Source organism: Marmota marmota, unplaced genomic scaffold (assembly GCF_001458135.2).
Source record: "Marmota marmota marmota unplaced genomic scaffold, marMar, whole genome shotgun sequence".
Lineage (NCBI taxonomy): Eukaryota > Metazoa > Chordata > Mammalia > Rodentia > Sciuridae > Marmota > Marmota marmota.
In genome coordinates this window covers 532,824-553,065 of record NW_026000059.1, presented here as the reverse complement: position 1 = coordinate 553,065, position 20,242 = coordinate 532,824, and the positions used below count along the sequence as shown (strand labels likewise).

Genomic DNA, 20,242 nt, shown 5'->3' with positions numbered 1-20,242 from the left:
AACTACTCTCTCTCTCTCTCTCTCTCTCTCTCTCTCTCTCTCTCTCTCTCCCTTGCTGTACAGATGAGAAAACTTGCACTCAGGAAGCAGGGTCTCCAGGCTGGCGGTGGACACTGGTAAAGCCAGGTGGAATTGACTCCTGAGCACCTGGACGTGCCTCAAGGAAACTCTCCCCTGGGGGGTCAGGAAGCTTCACGAGGGACTCTGCCAAAGCGCAGTCCCCGTCCTCCTGTATCCAGAGACGGTGACAGACTCAGTGGCACCCATGTGCTAGTCGGAGGACAGGCAAGGGTGCATGGGCCACGGGGTCTCGTTGTTCTGAGCTGTGGTATCTGTGGTACTCTGACGTTATGAAGGACATAAGGTGATCGAGATTTACCAAGCTCAGTTTCACACCTCTTGGCAAGTCGGAGCTTTTATGACTTGTACACGCATGTAGCACACGTGCACACACACTACATCTCAGACAGACTTGGTTGTGAAAGTAAGAAGTGCGATAGTGGGCCAGCTGCAGGGGCCACACCTGTGACCCCTCGGGGAGGCTGAGGCAGGAGGATTGAAGTTTGAGGCCAGCCTGGGCAAGTTAGCAAGACCCTGCCTCAACATGAGAAGTAAATGGGAGTCACTGGGTAGCGGAGTGCCCCTGCCCCACCCTGGACCAGGAGAGGTGCCCTGGAGGAGCCACACAGTGCCTCGTGCTCAGCGCCACTGGCTGACAGTCCAACCCCGAAGCTGCCCTGGAGCCCACTCTCTGGACATGGGGCTTCCACGTTGAGCTTCCTTGTTGAAGTTCACTTCCCAGTCGAAAGGAAAAGGGTGAAGGACGACTTCACGTTTAGTGATGTAGAAATGTGGCTGGAAAGTATTCAGTGATGGGAACGTTTCAAACAAGTACTGACATCTGGCAGGAAGAAGTTTAGTGACCTGTTGAATTCACTTCTAATTTTTAACTCCTTGGGTTCCCGAATCTTTCATCCTCTTATCTCTGAGACTAGCCCCACAGGAAAACAACAACTGACTTTGGGCAAGTAATATCCCTGGTGTGTGCATTAAAGTCTTCTTGTGCATTCTGAGATAAAAGTTTTCTGATTCAATTGCTTTCTACAAGTTTTGTTCTGTCAATGTTTCAAATTCTGTGTGTGTGTGTGTGGGGGGGGGTGTGCGTGTGTGTGTGTGGGTGTGTGTGTGGTGCTGGGGTCAGATTCTTTTAATTCTGAATGACTCTCTTTATCAAATTAGAATAGTTTTACTGTGATAGGACGAAGCCGTGCCAGTGGCTGAAAACAGTGCTGACATTTAGATCTCAGCCACTGGCACCAGACAGACAGTAGGACGTTTGAACATCCTGAATGAAGCCCTCATGGAGGAGGGTGCTTGATACCACCGCCTGCTGCACGTGAACATGTGTAAAACTGAGTTCAAAGACTTCATGAAATGCTCTCCCTGTGACTCACATTTTCTGATATTTTATTGTATTTCATTTAAAAAGCGGCCAATCATAGCTAAGCAGATTGTTTTCTAGCCCCCTAAACAAAACACAACTGCAGTCTGAAACACAGGGAGCAAGAGGTCTCCCTGGAAGGAGCAATGTGTACTGTTCTCTTTCATACAGAATGGAAATTTACTTCCATCCAGACAGGAAAAAATAGATCAGGTGTGGTTTATGTACTAGTTCATTTTCTATTTCTATAACAAAATACCTCAGGCTGGGTGATTTATGGGAAAAGAGGTCTATTTAGCTCCTGGCTTTGGTGCTAACAGTATAATCAGGCGGCCTCGTCTGTTCAGCCTCTGGTGAAGGCCTTGCGACTGGCGGCATCACAGTGGTGTCACAGTGAGGTGACATGGTGGGGCGGGAAGAAGAATCACCTGGCTAGACAGGAAGCCAGAGAGACTCGGGGCCAGCTCACCTTGTTGCAGGGCCACTCCTCAATCCTCGGGAGCTAACTGGAACCCGGAACCACAATGACCCCTGTGTGAGGAGGCGCCCTGGCCCCTTGCCTCCACCTGCCCCCCTTGCAAAGCTGGCGCCACACTGAGGACCAGACTCTTGCGGACACACCCCGACAGTATCTGAACCTGTGGACGTGGTCGCGTAGGCGTCCTAGCATTGCCCACAGGACTTGGCCCGTGGCTCCTCATCTTGCCTGTGTTGTCCTATCCACAGTTCTCCTTCTCTGTGGTGAGTGAACGCCACATACCCATCATGCAAAGCCACATCTCTGTCCACGCACGTAGAGATGAAATCGCTGGCGGCTCGCCGGCAGGGGAGGTGTGGGTCATCGGCTGAGTGTGCTCCACACAAGGCTGAAGCAGAGTGGGACGGTGGGGCACGCCTGAGCAGGAGCCGGCTGTCTGCGCCATCAGGCCTGGAATCAGAGGTGGCTGGCTTCTAGCCTTCTCCAATTTCATGTGCATTCTGGAGACAAGATTGATCTAGAATGTCTTACGATAACTCATAATTCTCAACTTCTTTGGTTCTAAGCAAATGATTGTTTGTTTAAACCAGAGAGTGTTTTGCAGCGCTATTAACACAGCATTGGTGGGTTGCACTCGGCCAAGTAGAACTGACTCTTTATCCTCTACCATATCTGTATCCTAGCAAGAGTGGATTTATGTAGACAGCCGGGCGTGGAATTGCACAAACAGCGTGGTCTCGCACGTTTTCATGACTGTGGCATCAGCCGTGACCACACAGGCACACACATATGCATCTTGGACGTGGCATTCCCTGTGATGCTGAAGTGGAACAGGTACTGCTCTGGTGTAGCACCACGGTTTTAACACCTTCAAGCTTCTGATGTGTTTGATGCGGTTGAGGAGGAACTTGCTGTAACTAGTTGACAACATGCTTACCCCTCTTTCTGTGCATTAGAAGTAGGAGAGTATTTCTTAAGGAAATGTGGCCAATGTTCACATTTGGCTTTCCTTTCTCTCTCTTTTATCACTAATTATCCACTAATTCAGATATTTTTATTTAACAAATATCTGTTTTCTTGGCAAATGGCAGGCACAGAGGACACAGGAGTGCCCTGCTTCTGGACTGGGATCCTGGCGCCTGGCTGGGTCTTCCTGAGGCTCCGTCTGACCGCCACACCCTCCCTGGAGGTCAGCTGGCGCCCCGCTTTCTCTATGCCTCTGCAGAATTGCTCTGTCACAGGACCCGTGTGTTCTGCTGGTGACCGAGGGCAGAGACTGAGGGGAGCATCCTGTGTGTGCCATCCAGGCGGAGGCTGCCTGCGGAGGCCAGAAGGCGGGGCTCGACCCTGGAGCCCGCCTGGCCTGCGCTGACTGTGCTTGCTCCGGCCTGCTTCCCCTGGCCTCCGTAGGACCCGGCCCTCTCCCTGGGCTCTGCTGTGAGCCAGCAGTGTCTGGCTAAATCTCCAGTCAGCAGTTTAGGGAACAACACTGAATTGGTTTTTCCTCCCTGACGTTTTTTGTCCTGTTTCCTGAAACGTCTCTATTGCCTGAGACGCTGTTGAAGTGGGTTTCAAAACACTACACAACACAGAACGATAAGCACATTTTTATTTGGATCCAGATTTCAAACTCTGAGAAATAACTTTCTTGCCTTTCTCTCTTTGTCATATTTACCAAATCTTCCAGGGAGGATCACACTGTGTTGAGAAGCCGGGGGAAGTTTATATCCTAGGTCAGAATCTAACTCCTCTATTAAAGGAATCCAAATAGGAATACATATTTAACAGTCTAATAACATTTCATTTTAAGTTGTTGAAAGGCTCTCACAATTTTACCTGCTTTCTTTTTTATTTCTATAAAATTAAGCTTTATAAAGCATTATACTTTTTAAAATAATTCTTTTAAATATTTGCATAGTGCTTTGGCATGAATTCCCTGCTGGTTGGGGCACAGGCCTGGCCTCCTTCCATCCCTGATAGAGTGAGCTGCCCTTCCTCCACAGGGCGGGGTGGAGCTCCAAGAGGGCAAATATGTTTTTCATGGAGAAAAGGAGTATTCAAAGCCACACTTTCCTAGGCCTAATGGAGCGTAGTTGTGTCCAAAATTTGCAGTGATGTCATGCAAGTTTTATCTTGCATAAGCAGCAGTGAGGAAATCCCAGAATTAATAAGTCTGCTGGTGCAGCTGTACCCTGGTTGAAAAGTTCAAACTCAGGACTGGACATTTTCCTGCGTTTTAGAGTTTGCATGGGTGACTGGCTCCCTCCAGTCCACACTTCCGAAACACTTACAAATGTGTGCACTTAAGAAACGCAAACTTGTAAATGGGTGCCACCAGTGGTGATCTGGACTAGTAGGATTGTCTACGTGTGGCTTGATTTTGAGATAACCAGGAACTGGTTGACCTTTCAGATGTTGATGGAGGTGGGAAGAAGGAACTTGGAGAGTGGTCTCAGGAGGCAGAGGCTGGGGCCAGGGTGGTCTTCTGCTGGCGCCTGGTTACTGGCCCTGCTCTGGAGTCCACCTGAAGGCCCTTGCCCAGCTCCTCAGTCCTGCCAAGGTGTGGAGGACCTTGGCTTCAGGAAAGAGGAGCTGAACCCTCCTGAGGGACACGTGTCGAATGCCAGGTGGAGACAGAGTGTCCTTCTTCGCCTGAGGGCTGTTCCCATGTGTCCCACGCTGGTGGCCCCTTTCGGCCTCTGGCTATCACTGCCCTGGCTTCCCCCCTCTGTCCCTTCTTTCCTTCCGTTTCCCACGCGGGGAAGCAGGAGGCCGTGGGGTGGGCAGCTGCTGTCCTCTGACTTCACTTCCTGCACCCCGACGAGTGCCTGGGCTGGGGGTGCCAAGGTCTCTCTGTTTGTAGCTACATTTGCCCAAATTAGAGATTTTTAAAACTATGTTTCTAAATAAAATAAAATCACTTGTCTACATGGGACAGATGCAATGATCTGTGTGCAGGTCACGGATGGTCAGAGTCCGAGGGTTTTCCAGGAAGAGGAGTTGGCACTGCGGGTTCTCAGAGCCTGTGCTTTCGAGCCAGATGCTCCGAATTCCTTCCCTGTGAACAAGCCTCGCTCCAGGAGGCTGTTCCCTGAGGCTGGGTCTTCCTGCCGAGGCTGAAGCTGAGCGTGTGGGTAGCACCTCCTCCGGGGACAGTCTGGATGGCCAGGGAGCTGGCACGTAAGGCGTGCACGGAGTCCTCCTGGGCAGAGCTGTGCGGGCACGCACCGACGTGCCTTGGTCCCCTCTCCACATCCCATGTCAGTAAATGCAGGCGGACGAAGGCATTACCGTGCTCCTGCTGTTCCAAGTTCCTCTGACTGAAAGGTTCAGCTGGTTTCAGGCCAATGGAGAAGCCCTCCACGCCCCCTCTGAATCCATCGGTGTTGGCACCTCTGCAGGCGTCAGCCGGGAGAAGCGGGAGAGTGAGCCTCCGTCTCCGCTCTCCACCGTCCTTGAACAAGCCCGCAGAGCCTCCTCGACAGCCCTTGACGATGTCCCAGGCTTTCCCTGCAGCTGACGTGTCCTGCGGCTGCCTTCCAGGAGGGCAGAGAAGGCAGTGACCGCAGTTCACTGTGGAAGACGTGGGACGACACACTGACATCACCCATCAGGACGCCAATAAGGAACTGAACGGCTTCGCCAGACGCCTAACAGCTGGGCACAGTGGCTCACGGGAAGATCCAGCGGCTGTGAGTGAAGGGAGAGCCAGGAGCCAGAGACGGGGAGCGAGAAGTGAGACAGAGACCGGGCAGAGAGCTGGCAATAAAGGGCATCTCTCTAAAGCGGACAGAGGCAAAACAGGCTTGAGTTCTGGGACTTTTATGGGGCAGGCTCAGGAATCAGGGCCTAAGGCGGGTGGTTAGGGTTGAGTTGGTATCAGGGAGAGGTAAGTAACCAACGCCCTTGGGTGGGAAAGCGGAACTTTGTCCTTAAAATGGCGGCTGTCACTTAAGGTGGCCATCCAGATGCTAAGCAAGGGCCTTAGAGGAGTCAGAGGCAGGAGGAGCTCAAATTCAAGGCCAGGAACTTAGGGAGGCCCTCCCTCAAAGAATAAAAGGGGCTGGAGGTGTGGCTCAATGTTAGGGCACTTGCCTAGGTGGGTGAGCTCCGGGTTCAATCCTAGGACCATGCACACACAGAGACACAATAAGTAAGACTAAAATTTTTAAGAATAAAATAAGCAAAATATGACACAATAGAGACATATAAGTTTATCACAGATGCCAATGTTGTTATTTAAAAAAAACCCAAAACTTATGTATAAATCAAGAAATACTTTTAAATGCATCCTAAGATGTTTTAAATTATTCAACTTCTCTGCAGCGAGGCCAGGTACTAACACAACACTTGCTTGCTTTCTAAGAACATGCTTTTTGTAGCCATCTTTAAAGGTTTGTCCACTCTCAGTCCAGAGGATGAGAGTTAGTCCTCCCACGCTGCAAGCGGGACACCTCTGTCCTACAGTGCTCTCCTGCCTCTCCCCTCCTCTCCCCTCCTTTCTCCTCCTCTCCCTCCTCTCCCCTCCTCTCTCCTCCTCTCCCCACTTCTCTCCTCCTCTCCCCTCCTCTTCCTTGCCTCTTCCTGTCTCTCCCCTCCTGTCTGTCCTCTCCCCTCCTCCCCACTCCTCTCTACACCTCTCCCCTCCTCTCCCTACCTCTTCCCTCCTCTCACACCTCTCACCTCCTCTCCCACCTCTCCCCTCCCCTTCCCTCCCCTCCTCTCCCCACCTGCAGGAAACTCTCCAGGGACAGAGATGCTCACTTGCGGAGCGCCATCACAAGCCCCCCAATGGATAAGGTGGGGCTACCCTGAAGCGCAGGTCCCTGTGCCCCCCAGACCTGCCCTTTTGGGCCGCATCAGGCCCCATGGCAGAGGGTCACTTCTCTGGGTTCGGACCCTGCTTGCTCACCATGTCTTTCCCTGGTGTTGCACCCCTGAGCTCCCAGACCCCAGGGCCAGGTGGAATTCAGGCTGCCCTCTCTCCCATGCACACATTGCTGACTTGTGGGTAGATTAGTAGCACGTCATTTGTAATCCTCGTCTAACGACGCCTGTGGAAAGTCGACCAACCAACACACTGGACCTGTGGAACCTGGATTCTGAGCTCAGGATGGCCACTGGAAGGGAGGGGAGGAGGTCCCTGCAGCCGCTGGCTCCCAGACTTGGGAGTAAGTGCTACGTGAATTTAACGACCAGTGAACTCTGGACAGCCTCTTCCAGCAGAGTGCCCTGGTGACTCGAGGCAAGCTGGAGAACACAGAGTCAGAAGTCCAAGGAGGACATGAAAGACTTCATCCAGACCCTGCCAGACTGGCCACCAGAAAGAGCCCACGGCCCTTACACGAGCAGTGAGAGGAGCTCCTTCCTTGTCCCCCCCCAGCCCAGCGCCCTGGCCGGGTCTGCCTCTCCATTCTGCTTGGAAGACTGGGTTCGCACTAACTCATCAAATGAGGCAGACGAAGCTCTGGAAAGTTCCTCTGCCTCTGAGCCTTCTCTCAGAGAAGGCTGGGTGGTTCGACCCGGGTGAACATGAGTCATGAATGAATACGGCGAGTTCAGGGTTTCATAACCATTTTAATCATTCACTGCATCTGAGACTGGAATGCAGCACCACACAGGAAGGCCGCCGGCCGGGATGGCTCTCTGCTAGTGAACCCTGCGGGTGGCTTGACAGAGAGGAGTGCAGGGACAGCCACTCTGCGGCGGAGGTCCTGTGGCACCCGCTGCCTGCTCACAGGTCCTCCGACTCTGGCACCGTGGTGTCCTCTGCAGACTCAGCAGCTACCACTATGGGGATATTCTCAGACACCCATCCCTTCGGAGTCCTGTTGAAGGACCGTCGGCCAGAAAGGGGGTTGGCAAAAGCCATGAACCTAGGATCTGTCAGCAGCAGTAGCTCAAAATCTGGAACTTTGAATTTCACCATTTTTGATGCCTTTTCAAATCCTCCAAATGGGGTGGCCACTCTGTGGGAAATGGAGAGAAAAACAAGTAACAATTAATATTCAAAGTTAATAGGGAGCAGTTCACATTCTCAAGGTTGTGTCAGGATGGTCCTGCACTCTCAGTGCACAGTCTCCAGGCTTGGCCTGCCAGGCCAGCTTTCCTGGAAGGACCAGGTCTTTAGATGGAGCTGGGTTGTGAAGTACAGTAGCCCAGGCCTCTGCCTGAGCCTGTAGGAATGGTCCTTGCTGGTGCCATTGCTGGCAATGTCCCCTGTTTAAGGTCCCTCCTCCTGCCTTCTTCTGCTGGTCTACACCTGGGGTCCCTTGGAGCCACCCTCCCTTATCCCAATTCTGTAACTAGATGGTCCCCCAACTTCCTACAGCTTCTTTTTTCAAGTACATGTTTGTTTGGGACATCTGTGAATTACAAATTCTTTGAGGACAAGGAGCATGGCTTTTGCATCTTTCTGTCTTCATCTCAGAAACCTCCACATTCTCCCACTGCTCTCTCGGTAGCGTCCCGCTTCCTTCCCACACATTTCTAGTGGGTGGTGCTAATTTATTCATTCAGCAAGAGGCACGGTTCTAAGTGCTCAGTGGAATCAAAAGTCGGAGTCTTGGGTGGTGACCAAGGGCAGCCTGAGACAAGAAAGAAACTCAAACATGGCAGAGTGCCTCGCAGTGATGGAGCTGGGCGGACAATCACAATGGGCCCTGTGATCCTGGGCGCCGGCTTCCACGTTCTCGGGACTCCCTGTGGCCTTTCTAGTTAGTTCACATGCTCCTGTCACCAGATAGCACCTTTGAACACCTCAGGAAACCAGATGGGGACTGTGAACGTCCACTCTCCCAGAATGTGAGTAGGCATCAGGGAACTCTCCAGGGTGCACAGGAAGCACACGGACAGAACAGGGTCACGGCGTCAGATGGAGCCTGCCCCAGCTGCTGGGCACCATCAGGGCCACAGCTGTGAGCCAGACACAATGGAAGTCGCCCTTCCTGGGCTGGAGGGAGAGCTTACAGAGCCAACGTCATCAAAGGCTGGGAAAGTGGTGAGAACGCAGCAGAGAGACCCTCGCCCACTCGCTGTCAGAACTTTAGTCTCTCTAAATGGAATGAGGTGGGCAGGGGTGAGGGACGGGCGAGGCCTAAGAGGAACCAAACAGGCTGGCCACAACCTTCTTCAACACATGAAATCCTGAACCAGAGGGGCGCAGTGCTGGCTGCGTGCTGAGGAGAAAGGGCTATGCCTAGGGAGGCCGAGGCAGGAGGCTGGCAAGTTCAAGGCCAGCCCTGCCATTTGGCGAGGTCCTGTCTCAAAAAACAGAAATAAAAATGGGTGGGGATGTGGTTCCCGGTAGGGTTTACCTGGTTGAACCCCAAAAGAAGAGAGAAAAGCCTGACCCGGGATCATCCACGTGCCAAGGGCTTCTCTCCTGAGGGGAGAAGGTGTGGACTCTGTTTCGGGAGACGGGCAGGTTGGAGGCGAGAGAGTGTTCCGGCCTGGCGGGCAGTGCCCGGGCCTGCGCTCCTCGATTCAGGGAGAGACAGTTGGCAGAACCACGCCTTCCTGCAGCCACGCTTAGCCCGTGGGGAGACAGCGATGGTCCCAGCCAGCATGGGGGCCTCAGCAGCCCAGCGGGGTTGGAGAGAAGCCAGGTCAGGGCTGCCCAGGGATGGTAGAACTGGGCAGGAGGAGGAGGGGGCTCAGAGGGGCTGTTGGACCACAGAAATGGAGAAGCAGGGGTGAGCGGAATGGGGCATCAGTGAAGGAAACGGTACAGGGCAGCAAGGGATCGCGGTGGCAGAGGGAGTCCTGATGTCGAGGTGACAGTGATAATGGCAACTGTGCGGCTAGCAGGGAACCTCCGTCCACACACCCTGGTCCGCTGGCATCTCTCTCCCTGCTGAAGAGCAGTGCTGTGTGTCTGTGCACCTGTCAGGATGCCTGTCCTACGGCTTCCCAGCGACGTCACCGGCTGGTCTGCCACCCCCGGCTGCGGCTCTATTTCAGCAGCGTCTCATTATTCTGGAAATGAGGGAGATGGACTTGGAAAGCACCCTGAGGAACCAGACTGGCCTTGAGGTGCTTTGATAATCGGCTTCGGAGGAAGCGATGAGAGCAAATGTTTGCCCAGCGGGATACCACGTGCCAGAGGCCCGCTAACGGCTTCTCGAGCTTTTGGCTCACCCTGGGCTCCTGCTGGGGTGCGTCGTCTGGGGTGGGCTCTGAGACCCCGTTCTAGCTGTTGCTAAGAGCTCTTGGTGGCCACGAGAACAGAGGCAGGTGGGTGATGGTCCCCCTGGAGCAGCCGCAGCCTGCTCTGTCAGTGAGGAAAGGCGACTGACTTGAAGCCTGGGTCAGGACCAGCTACGAAGTGTTAGGGACCATCAGGGACCGTAGCAGAACGAGAGCTGGCTCTGCTTGTTCAGAATCATGAAGAACTGCAAGCCAGGCCCAGCAGTGCCCCTGCGGTGCAGCCCCTCCTGGCCCCCAGCACAGGAGGCTGCAGCAAGCACCTCCAGATTCAAGCTGATTCCATGGCCTGAGATGACATGTCACTAAAAATGACACGGAAGCCATTCAGCAGGAATGTCTGGCATTGGGAACTCCCGGCAGCACCCTGCTGGGTTGAGACCGCCCACTACATGTGGCTTCCTACCCAGCTCTGTCTGAGTGCAGCACTGCACCAGAGACCAGGTGGCCCGCTGGAGCCACACAGCCACACAGTCTCTGGGAGATGGGTGTGGCTGGCCAAGATGCCAATCAACCTGTGACCGCAAGGCAGCCTGAAGCAAGGCCCCGCCCACTGAAACCTCGTCCCTGCCTTCGATGTCCTCCAGTACAGACCAGAGCCACCTTCGTTGTTCTGCTCCAGCTCCTTTGAGGACTGGAAGATGTGTCAAGCGCTCCTCTTGTCTAATTTCTAGCTTTGTCTCTATTTTTCACTATTTCAACTTTCTGTTTCTTAGGCGGCTCACACCTCCTGGGCAGGAATCTACCCTGGTGGGGTGCTGGCCCCCCGCAATAGATCATGTGCTCATTGATGCCAGATAGATTTCACCGATTGCCCCTGATCTTCTGCATTAGAGGAGAAAAGTTCCTGTGCACCCAACCCAGGACCCTTCCTTCCTAACAGCTCCTTTCTGTTTTTCCTGCAGGCTTGGGGGTGACTTTCTTTCCTGTAAATGACAGTGCTCCCATGTCCCATCGCCACCTCCTGCCAGACCGGCAATGCTGCTGTTTACACAGCGGGCTTTCTCTTTTCTTTGGCACCACTGAGGCCATGTCCTGTTTGAATCTCACTGCCCTCCACACACACGTTACAGAAAGTCCACCAGCAGAGATGCTCAGCCTTCCACAGACAGACTCAGTGTGAGATTTCTAAGATCTGTGAAAATAATTTTAAGTTTCAGGCCAAGTTACTGAAGCAAAATTTTCCATGGAAAGATCTGAAATGTTCTCCTGAAAGATGATGGGCCAGCCCTGTAATTCCCTGAACATTAACTCTTCCAACGCAGGCTTGGGTTGGGTCATCAGGTGGCAGGGAACAAGCCAGTCGACTTCAGATCCACAGCCAACAGACGCTTCCTTGTTTCCTTGGACTGATGGGACTCCACTTGCAAAAATGAATTGTGCTCACATACAAAACCCCCATAATCACTAATTATTCTGTAAGGCAAATGGTTGCATAAAATCTAAAATAAACTCTTCTACAAAGTGGCTAAAGCCATACTTTATTTAAAGTTTCCTTAATCCGTGATTGTAGGATTTATGCTGTAGAGGAGAACATGGAGATCATCAGAGGTGGAGGGCCACATTCTGGCCGTACAGAAAGTGGGGAAGCCCCTTGCTCCCAGTTCACCTTTTCTCATGTTACATGGGTTTGACTTAGAATAAAACTTGAATGTCCTTTAAGGGAGCCCCGGAGCACAAGGTTGAGTTCAACGCTCACCCCTCGTTGCACTTGGAAGCCAGGTTGCATGCAGCCACCCTCGCTGCCTTGTGTGTGGCTGGGGCTGCCAGCCATGCCCTCTCACTCTCCCCGGGGACTATCTGGAAATGGCATGTTTCTCCCCCTCCCTCTCTCCCACCATCACTCTCCCTCTCTCCCTCTCTCTCTCTTTCTATCTGTTGATCCTCTTTGTTTTTTATAAAAATGAAAAAATGCAGCAGAATAAAATCTTAAAGTACTAACATGTTGAATTATCTAAAGATCAGAAGAGAAGATACTTATGCCATGTTACCTTGACCATATGTGCAACATCACGTCAGAAACTAAGTCTTGGCCCGGGTGATTTTCCCATGGTCTTGAGTGGTTAGATGAGCGCTGTTGCCCGAGGATAGGGTCAGCCCCCTGGGCACCTGGAGAGCATTCTGACCTTGGGTGACTGGGCTGAGCCCTGGACTGTCAGGGTGCTTGGGGCACAGCGAGTGCACAAAGGCTCAGACGTCTTCTGGGGCTATTTTTCTTTCTGAAATAAAGCAGTACTGAAGCCCAGAGGTGTAAAGAAAGCAGAAGTCACTGGAGACGGTCAGGGAGCACTGCCTGCTGTCCGATGGCCCATGGCTGGCCTGTGACAGCTGACGCCTGGGCTCTGCTGAATGCCCTCACCAGCTGCCACGATCTGACAGTGACTCTTTGGATTTCCTGTGGATGTGCTCGGGTCCCTTGCCACAGGGCAGTTTCATTTTCCCATTCCTCCTGTTGGTGATACTCTTGCCCAGCGGTCTAGGAGGGACAGCAAACACAACTTTTTGAGACATGTGTGTGTTTGCTTGGTTTAGACTTTTGCCCCTGGAGGTCATTTCCACTGGGTGTGAATTACCGGCTGCGGCTCTTTGGTGACTGTGCAGTGCTCTCCTCTCTCTTCTGGGCGGAAGGCAGCCATCCTGTTTTTTCCTGTGCATTGGGAGTCAATGGGTCATTTGTTCCCTGACTCTGGGAGCCCCTATTGGCCTGGGTTTGCCCTTCTTGAGGTGCAGCCCTTCTTGGGGTGCAGCACTTTCTGGTATGTAGTACTTCCTGGTACGTGGTACTTCCTGGTGTGTGTACCTTTGGTAGGGCTTCTTGGTGTGAATAGTTCTCGGGTGGGTAGTACCTTTTGGTATGAAGCACTTCCTGGTGTGCAGGACTTCCTGGCGTCTTTACTTCTTGGCATGTTTATTTCCTGGTAGGTGGTACTTCCTGCTGTATAGTGCCTCTTGGGATGCAGTACCTCTTGGGATGCCGTACCTCTTGGGATGCAGTACTTCCTGTGTGGAATACTGTTCTGATGTGGATATGAGGTATCTTCCAAAATCTCATGTGTGAGACAATTCAAGAATTTTGGAGGTGAAAAGATTAGATTATGAAAGCTATCACCTAATTGGTGATTAATGCACGGATATGAATTAAATGGGTGGTGATTAAGGCAGACAGGGTGTCTCTGGAAGAGGCAGGTCACTGGAGATGTACCTGTGGTGAGCCGAGCTCCTTGTCCGCTACATGGTGGCCGTGACCTCCGCTGCTTTCCTCCTCCAAGCCCTTCCACCACGACGCTCCGCCTCACCTCGGGCCCAGAGCCATGGCTTTGGCCGACGATGGACCAAACCTCGGACACTCTGAGCCAAAATAGACTTCTCCTCCTCTTGTGCTGTTCTTGTCAGGTCTTTAGGACACAGGGACAAAGTTGACACCAAAATCAGTACCAAGAAGTGGGGTCCCTGCTGTGACTGACCTGACAGTATGCTTCAGAAGCCTTTGGAGCTAGTTCTCAGGGACAGGAATTCTGAGAAGAAGTTTAGAGATGCAAGCTGCAAAAGCTCTAGAATGTTGTGGGCGGGGCTTAATGGGCGCTGCTGGTGGAGCTCAGAAGACCAGGATGTTGAGGGTCAGTCTGGGACCGTGAGGTTCCAGAGCAGGAGGAGGACTCTGTGGAGACTAGAGGGCATTTGTATCATGTTCTGGCCGAGAAGTTGTCGACATTTGCCATATCCTGAGAATTTCTGTGAGGCTGCATGTCAAGGTGATCTACTAACGAATCTGGTGGCGGAAATTCCAACAGCACAGTGTTGAGGCAGTTGCATGAATATTTCAACAAATTTCCTGTGACATCAGGAACAGAAAACCCAGCAGAGGGATTTGAAAAATGCAGTTTGGCTGGAAAAGTGTAAAACTGGGACTAAGGAAATTGTAGCCATTAAAGACAGATATTATAGTCATGCAAAAAAAGCACTGAACACTTCACACAAAGACAGTCAGAAAGATGACTTGAGGCATCTCAGGAGTGGGCATCTACTCAGGTGTGAAAGTAAAAATTCCCTCAGGAAGAGAACAGTGGGACACCTGCTTGCACAGGGGGCTGGAAGTTGTTCACTGTGCTCAGCCACCAGGCACTTAGAGGCTGCTGCAGCCATGGTCCCAGAGGCTTGGCTACTGCTTGAGACGGCAGCCACCATGAGGTGCTGGTTCTGCAGGAATGCAAGAAGCTGGAGTTAGGGGGTCATGGAGTCTTCCCCCAAGATTTGAAAGGCCAGGGAGGCCAGGAAAAGTATGGCAGGGTTGGAGTCCCTGTGGGAAGCCCTAAGAGGGCGAATAGTGAAGATTGAGAAGGAAGCCAAAGCCGCAGTGGAGACCCCAAGATTAAGAAATGCCAGTAATGTGGGATGTCTGCCAAGGAAAGCTGCAGGGACTGAGCACAGACAACCAAGAGGCTGTGACCAGCAAAGCCACAGGGCAGGATGTCACAATGCCCCAGGACATGGAGCCACAGGACTTGTTTGCCCAGTGGATTTTGGTCTTGCTTTGTCCCCATCCCTCCTTTCTATGCCCTCTCCTTTGTCGTGGAACAGAAGTGTTTACTCTGTTGCTGTATATCAGATGTACATAACTGGCTTTCGATATTCACTTTCCTAGCTAAGAGTTTGCCATGAGTCTCTGCTGAGATTGTAGACTTGGACTTTTAGGCAATGCTGGAACTGTCAGGATGGTGGGGACTCTTGAACCTGGACTCGATGTATTTTGCATTATGAGAGAGATATAAGCTTTTGAAGCCAGGATCAGAATATTAAGGTTTAGATATGAGGAGTCCCCCAAAAGCTCATCTGTGAGACAATGCAAAACTTTGAGAGGTGAAATGATAGTTTACATGAGAGCTGAAACCTACTCAGTGGACCAACTGGGAGGCAGAGCGGGCCGGCATGGTGTGGTGGGGAGAAGCGGGCCACTAGGGAATGTGCCTCTGGGGCTATACTTTGTCCCAGGTGAGTGGAGCTCTGCTTCCCCTTAGGCCCAGAGCTGTGGAGTGGCAAGCTGTGGACTGAGCCTCTGAAACCATGAGCCCAATACACTTCTCCTTCTTCAAGTTGTGCTCAGGTCTTTTGGTTGTAGCAATGCAAAGCTGACTAAAACAATAGTTCTTGGTGAAGTACAGCACTTCCTGAGGTGGAGCTCTTCCTGGTGTGCGGCACCACTTGTGCTGTACCTCTTGGTGTGTGGCACCTCTTGGTGTGTGGCACCTCTTGGTGTGTGGCACCTCTTGGTGTGTGGCACCTCTTGGTGTGCAGTACCTCTTGGTGAGTGGTACCACTGGTTTTCTGCACCTCTTGGTGTGCGGTACCTCTTGATGTGTGGTACCACTGGTGTGCTGTACCTTTTGGTGTGCGGTACCTCTTGATGTGTGCTACTTCTTATATACACTACCTCTTGAACCTAAGGCTAGAAGCTTTTTGTCAACTTTGGAAACTTCTTGTCTGCTAATTCTCCCTCTCCTTCTGGAGTCGCAGTCACACACACCATCTGCATTGTTACTGCTCTGTGTGTCTGCTGCTGCCTAGCTGCCTTTTGAATCCTGTTCTATGTTCAGAACATTTCCCTGTATCATGGTACCAGTGCAGCCCTTAGCCGCGGCTAGTCCGCTATTCAATCCAGGCACTGAGTTTTAAAGCATCTCTATCATTCTGTCCAACAAGTGCGGAGGCCTCGTAAACACACTCGGCATGTGTGAGATGAACAGCCTGGAAGTTGTGCACACATGCGCAGCTTCCACAGCCTGAGGTGTCCCTGCTCGATCACAACCCCTCCACTCCTGGCCGTGGTCAGTGTTTTGAGCTTCATGGTAACATAGACTTATATGATATTTCTAAAATTGGAATGAAACAAGTCATTCCAAAAGAACCAACTCTGTGATTCCTCACAAAGAAAGGACTGAGCATGTGAAAATCACAGTCAGAAAGCAGGATGCGGCTACAGGACCAGGGGTGGGGGGAGCTGTCATTCATGGTGTGGATTCAGGTTTTGGGGGAGGGAGCACCTGGGGATGTGGTGGTCCTGGCAGCAAGCCAGGCTGAACGTGGTCAGTACTGCCGACTGTGCACTTAGGAAGGGTTAAGAAGGTAAGATGAGAGTGTGTTTTGCCACAGTAAAGAAGACGAAGGAAAAGCCAGTAGAGAGGAGAGGACTTGAGTCTGTGTTCCATCCTGCTTCCTGCTGTGAGGGCCCTGGATCTAGAGGAGGACCAGGGCCAGCCTGGGGGTGTGCAGGGCAGCCTCAGTCCTGGCTCTGGGGCCTCCCCTCCAGGGTGAGGGACCTGCAGGGCTTCCAGAAGGACGCGCCAATGTCCTGGCTCCCCTCCTGCAGCCCCAGAAGGATGATGTGGAAGGTGTGCTCTGTTGGTACCCAGGATATTACCCAGCAGTCCTCCAGGGCCTGGGGTTCACATCTGTACTTCCTGTCCTCCAGGATGTTACCCACAGTCCTCCAGGGCCTGGGTTCATGTCTCACTTCCTGTCCTCCAGGATGTTACCCACAGTCCTCCAGGGCCTGGGGTTCACATCTGTACTTCCTGTCCTCCAGGATGTTACCCAGCAGTCCTCCAGGGCCTGGGTTCATGTCTCACTTCCTGTCCTCCAGGATGTTACCCACAGTTCTCCAGGGCCTGGGTTCATGTCTCACTTCCTGTCCTCCAGGATGTTACCCACAGTCCTCCAGGGCCTGGGGTTCACGTCTGTACTTCCTGTCCTCCAGGATGTTACCCAGCAGTCCTCCAGGGCCTGGGGTTCACATCTGTACTTCCTGTCCTCCAGGATGTTACCCAGCAGTCCTCCAGGGCCTGGGGTTCACATCTGCACTTCCTGTCCTCCAGGATACCCAGAGTTCTCCAAGGCCTGGGGTTCATGTCTGCATTTCCTGTCCTCCAGGATGTTACCCACAGTCCTCCAGGGCCTGGGGTTCACATCTGCACTTCCTGTCCTCCAAGATACCCACTGTCCTCCAGGGCTGGGTTCATGTCTGCACTTCCTGTCCTCCAGGATGTTACCCAGCAGTTCTCCAGGGCCTGGGGTTCCCGTCTGCACTTCCTGTCCTCCAGGACCTTGGTATTCCAGACCCTCTTCCCTGGTAGCCTTTCAATCGTTTAAAAAATTTTGCACAACGTTTCTAGTTGTTTTATGACGTTCTCCTGCGGCTGGAAAGGAAGTCCTACCTGTGGCGTATTCTCCCTCCCAGCAAGCCTTTACTGCAGAGGTGGTCTGCTTTGCTAGATGGTGAGCAGTGCACAGCCTGGAGCTCCTAGCACCTCGTGAGCATGCCGTGGGTGCAGCTTACATTCTGGCTTTTCTTGTGGGGTGAGTTGGAGTGTCAGAGGTAGCTTACTCTAAGGTGAATGTCATGTGACCAAAGACTGGATTGTAACAATTCAAATATCCACCATCTCATGGGAATTACGAGGAAAGAACCACGGAAAACGGTCGCCACTATGCACACCACTCCTACAGAAGGGACGTGTCCCCGCAGCACTGGTTTTGGTTTGTGCGTGTGCTGCAATCCTGGGCCATTAGGTTTATGGGTGACCTTTCATCTGGCCTAAAGCCTGCAAGAAAATCAATTGGAGCCTGCAGTTACGTGGGAGCTCTCCCAACCCCACGAGTTATTTCTGAAAATTCAAACAGCATTGTCATTTGAAGCAACACGTAAACTACCACCAATCTGTTAATAAAATAACATTTTTAAAGTGTGAGTGGTGATCTTGATTTCTAACAAGGCAAATTCCAGAATCATTTCTTACTAACCTTAGAAGACACCCAATATTTCTCCATAGATTCTCTTCTTAATACAAAGGCCCTTTTCCCCAGAGACATGGGTGGTGTGATGGTGAGGTCTTGGTGTCTGGTGTGCCCACTGTGCTGGGCCTAGGCTCACCTGTTAAAGCTCCTGTAGTCCTGCAGCTGGGCCTTGCCCTCGGGCTGGAAGAATCTGGGGTGTAGTGCCTCCAGCAGCTCAGGGTCGCTGCCAATGGCCTGCTCCCAGGGAGACTGGTAGTACTTGGGCACGGCCGTGGTGTTGAACCTCTCAGGAGGGATCTCCTTCAGTGGTCCAGAATAGCCTGGGGAGAGCAAGCACAAGGAGCTGGTGCCCAGGGCTCAGCCCCTGCTGGGCCTCCCCTGCGGCTTCTCATGCCCGGGTGAAGTCGGGAGGAGGTTGTCCTCTCGTGGTGCCTCGGAGAGCAGCAGTCTGATGCGCTAGACGTGGGATGCTCCTTCAGGCTGTTGGAGCTGTGCCCCTTCCATCAACTTGCAGTGGACCTTAGACCCTACCAATATCTAAAAATGGGGTCTAGGGAAGTGCACTGAGGACAGAGTCCCTCCTCCCCCAGTGGACCCTGGAGGTGACCTGTCTTGCCACCTGGGCAGTGCAGAAGCTGCAGGAAGGTGGGCCCCTCTCCTCACCCTGGGCGCCCGTCCCTGCTCTACCTTGGTTCTCCAGGGTCTCACCCCCTGTTCTGTGTCTGGCCTTCACCACCCTGACTCGTGCCTCCCCCAGAGCTACAAGTGTTCTGCAAGTACCATTTCAGAGCCACCAAGGCCACTGTGAGGCCACCGAGGGCACACCTGCCTCCTGGGCTCAGCCGGCGGCTTGGGTCTGCACCTGCCCCACCCAGCCCTCCCCAGTTGGTGGCTCTGCTGAGGGCTTCCCGAGGCTCCTCCCGAGCCCTGAGGTGTCTTGCTTGTCTCCATGTTCCCTCGCTCTGAGACAGCAGCCTCCTCTGCTCACCTTTCCTTGGAGGAACCGCCCTAGTCATCACCTGTGAGGGGCCACTCGGGAAGGCTCCAGCGCCCCCGCCCCCCGCCCCGGGCTCAGTGGCTCCTCAGACTATCCACGCTGTCTGAAGGAATCCATCTACACTCATGGCCTTTATTGACCCTCAGATGGACGATTCCAGCTTTGCTTTTGATCTCCAAGCTGCTCTGTTTCTCCAAATGAATGTTTCATGGTGCCCTGACCTGACCATGGGTCTGGACCCCAGGCAGCCATTTCTAGATCCGTCATCTGAGAAAATGTGAGTACTGCCCGCAGACGCCACTACAGTGTCACCCTGAACATCCTCATCCTCGGCAGATCACTACCCACTGCACAAAAACAGTGGCCCTCAAATGATTTGCACTTATGAATCACCTGGGCACTGTTTAAAATGTAGGTGGGGTGCAGGTACAGCCCGGGGCTGGGCACTTGCTGGGCACACAGGAGGCCTGGGTTCCATCCCAGCACCACAGTAAATAAGTAAATGCCATGCCGGTGACTGGCTCTGTCCCCCAGCCCCCTGGCTTCAGTAGGTCTCAGGTACAGCCCACGCGTGTCCAGCAAACACCCACCAGATCTTATGCCGTAGTCTGTGGACAGAACAGTGAGTGCCTTTCCCTCTCCTGTCCACTTCCTGTCCTGCTGCCCAGCTCAGGCCATCTGTTTCTTGCCAGGGCTCTTGGGACAACCTTCACACGGCTGCTCCACTCTTGGCCCTCTCTCTGCAGGCCACCTCACCCAGCTGCCTGGGTGCCCTTCAGAACCCCAGGTCTGAGCCTCCCCGCTTCCTGCCTGCCCACCTGGTCTGCTGCCGCTCTCTCCTCCTCGCACGCCCCTGCGCTGCAGCCCTCTGCCATCCCTTGGGTCAGTTGTGCCCCCCTGGAAGGTCCTGCCTAATTCTTGTCATGTGCACGCTCCTCTTTGGGGTCTGGCTGAGGCCACCTCTCCTCTGTGGCCACCCCTGTTTCCCAGGGAAGCCGTCTCCCGCCCTGCCTTCACTGGCCACCACCTCAGTGCTGTGTCCTCCCTTCCTGGGTCACCTGAGGGGGCGCCTGTGAGGTGCAGCGTTAGGTTTATGAGGCCTGGGCCTTCCTCGCAGACCCTGCCCAACCCGTGCTGTACTTCTGCACACTTTGTCCCTGTTAACACAGCGACCCTGTGACTGTGACCCTAGTGTCCAGTCACCTTGAGTTTCATTTTCCTCCAACTGTGTGCAGACACTTCTGAAGATGTCTACCTCAGGCTCATATTCATTGTGAGGGCTTCCTAATGATCTACTGAATTAAGGGACCACAATTCATGTAATATTTTCCCA

The 20,242-nt window shown here is 53.0% G+C and overlaps 1 protein-coding gene across 3 annotated transcripts in view; it reads right to left on the bottom strand.

Moving 5' to 3' along the window:
• Positions 1-7,476: 7,476 nt before the first annotated feature.
• Positions 7,477-20,242, bottom strand: part of Myoz2 (myozenin 2) — a 31,093-nt gene continuing 18,327 nt past the window's right edge. For 2 of the 3 annotated variants that reach the window (XM_015507293.2, XM_048813922.1), the window contains 2 exons: positions 18,049-18,232; positions 7,477-7,888 (listed from right to left, as the gene is read on the bottom strand). In XM_015507293.2, coding sequence (XP_015362779.1) covers positions 7,654-7,888; positions 18,049-18,232 — 419 coding nt within the window. In that variant the 3' untranslated portion in view covers positions 7,477-7,653. Of the gene's footprint in view, positions 7,889-12,115; positions 13,957-18,048; positions 18,233-20,242 lie in introns of all 3 variants that reach the window. The other variant, XR_007351490.1, reaches the window with a different exon arrangement.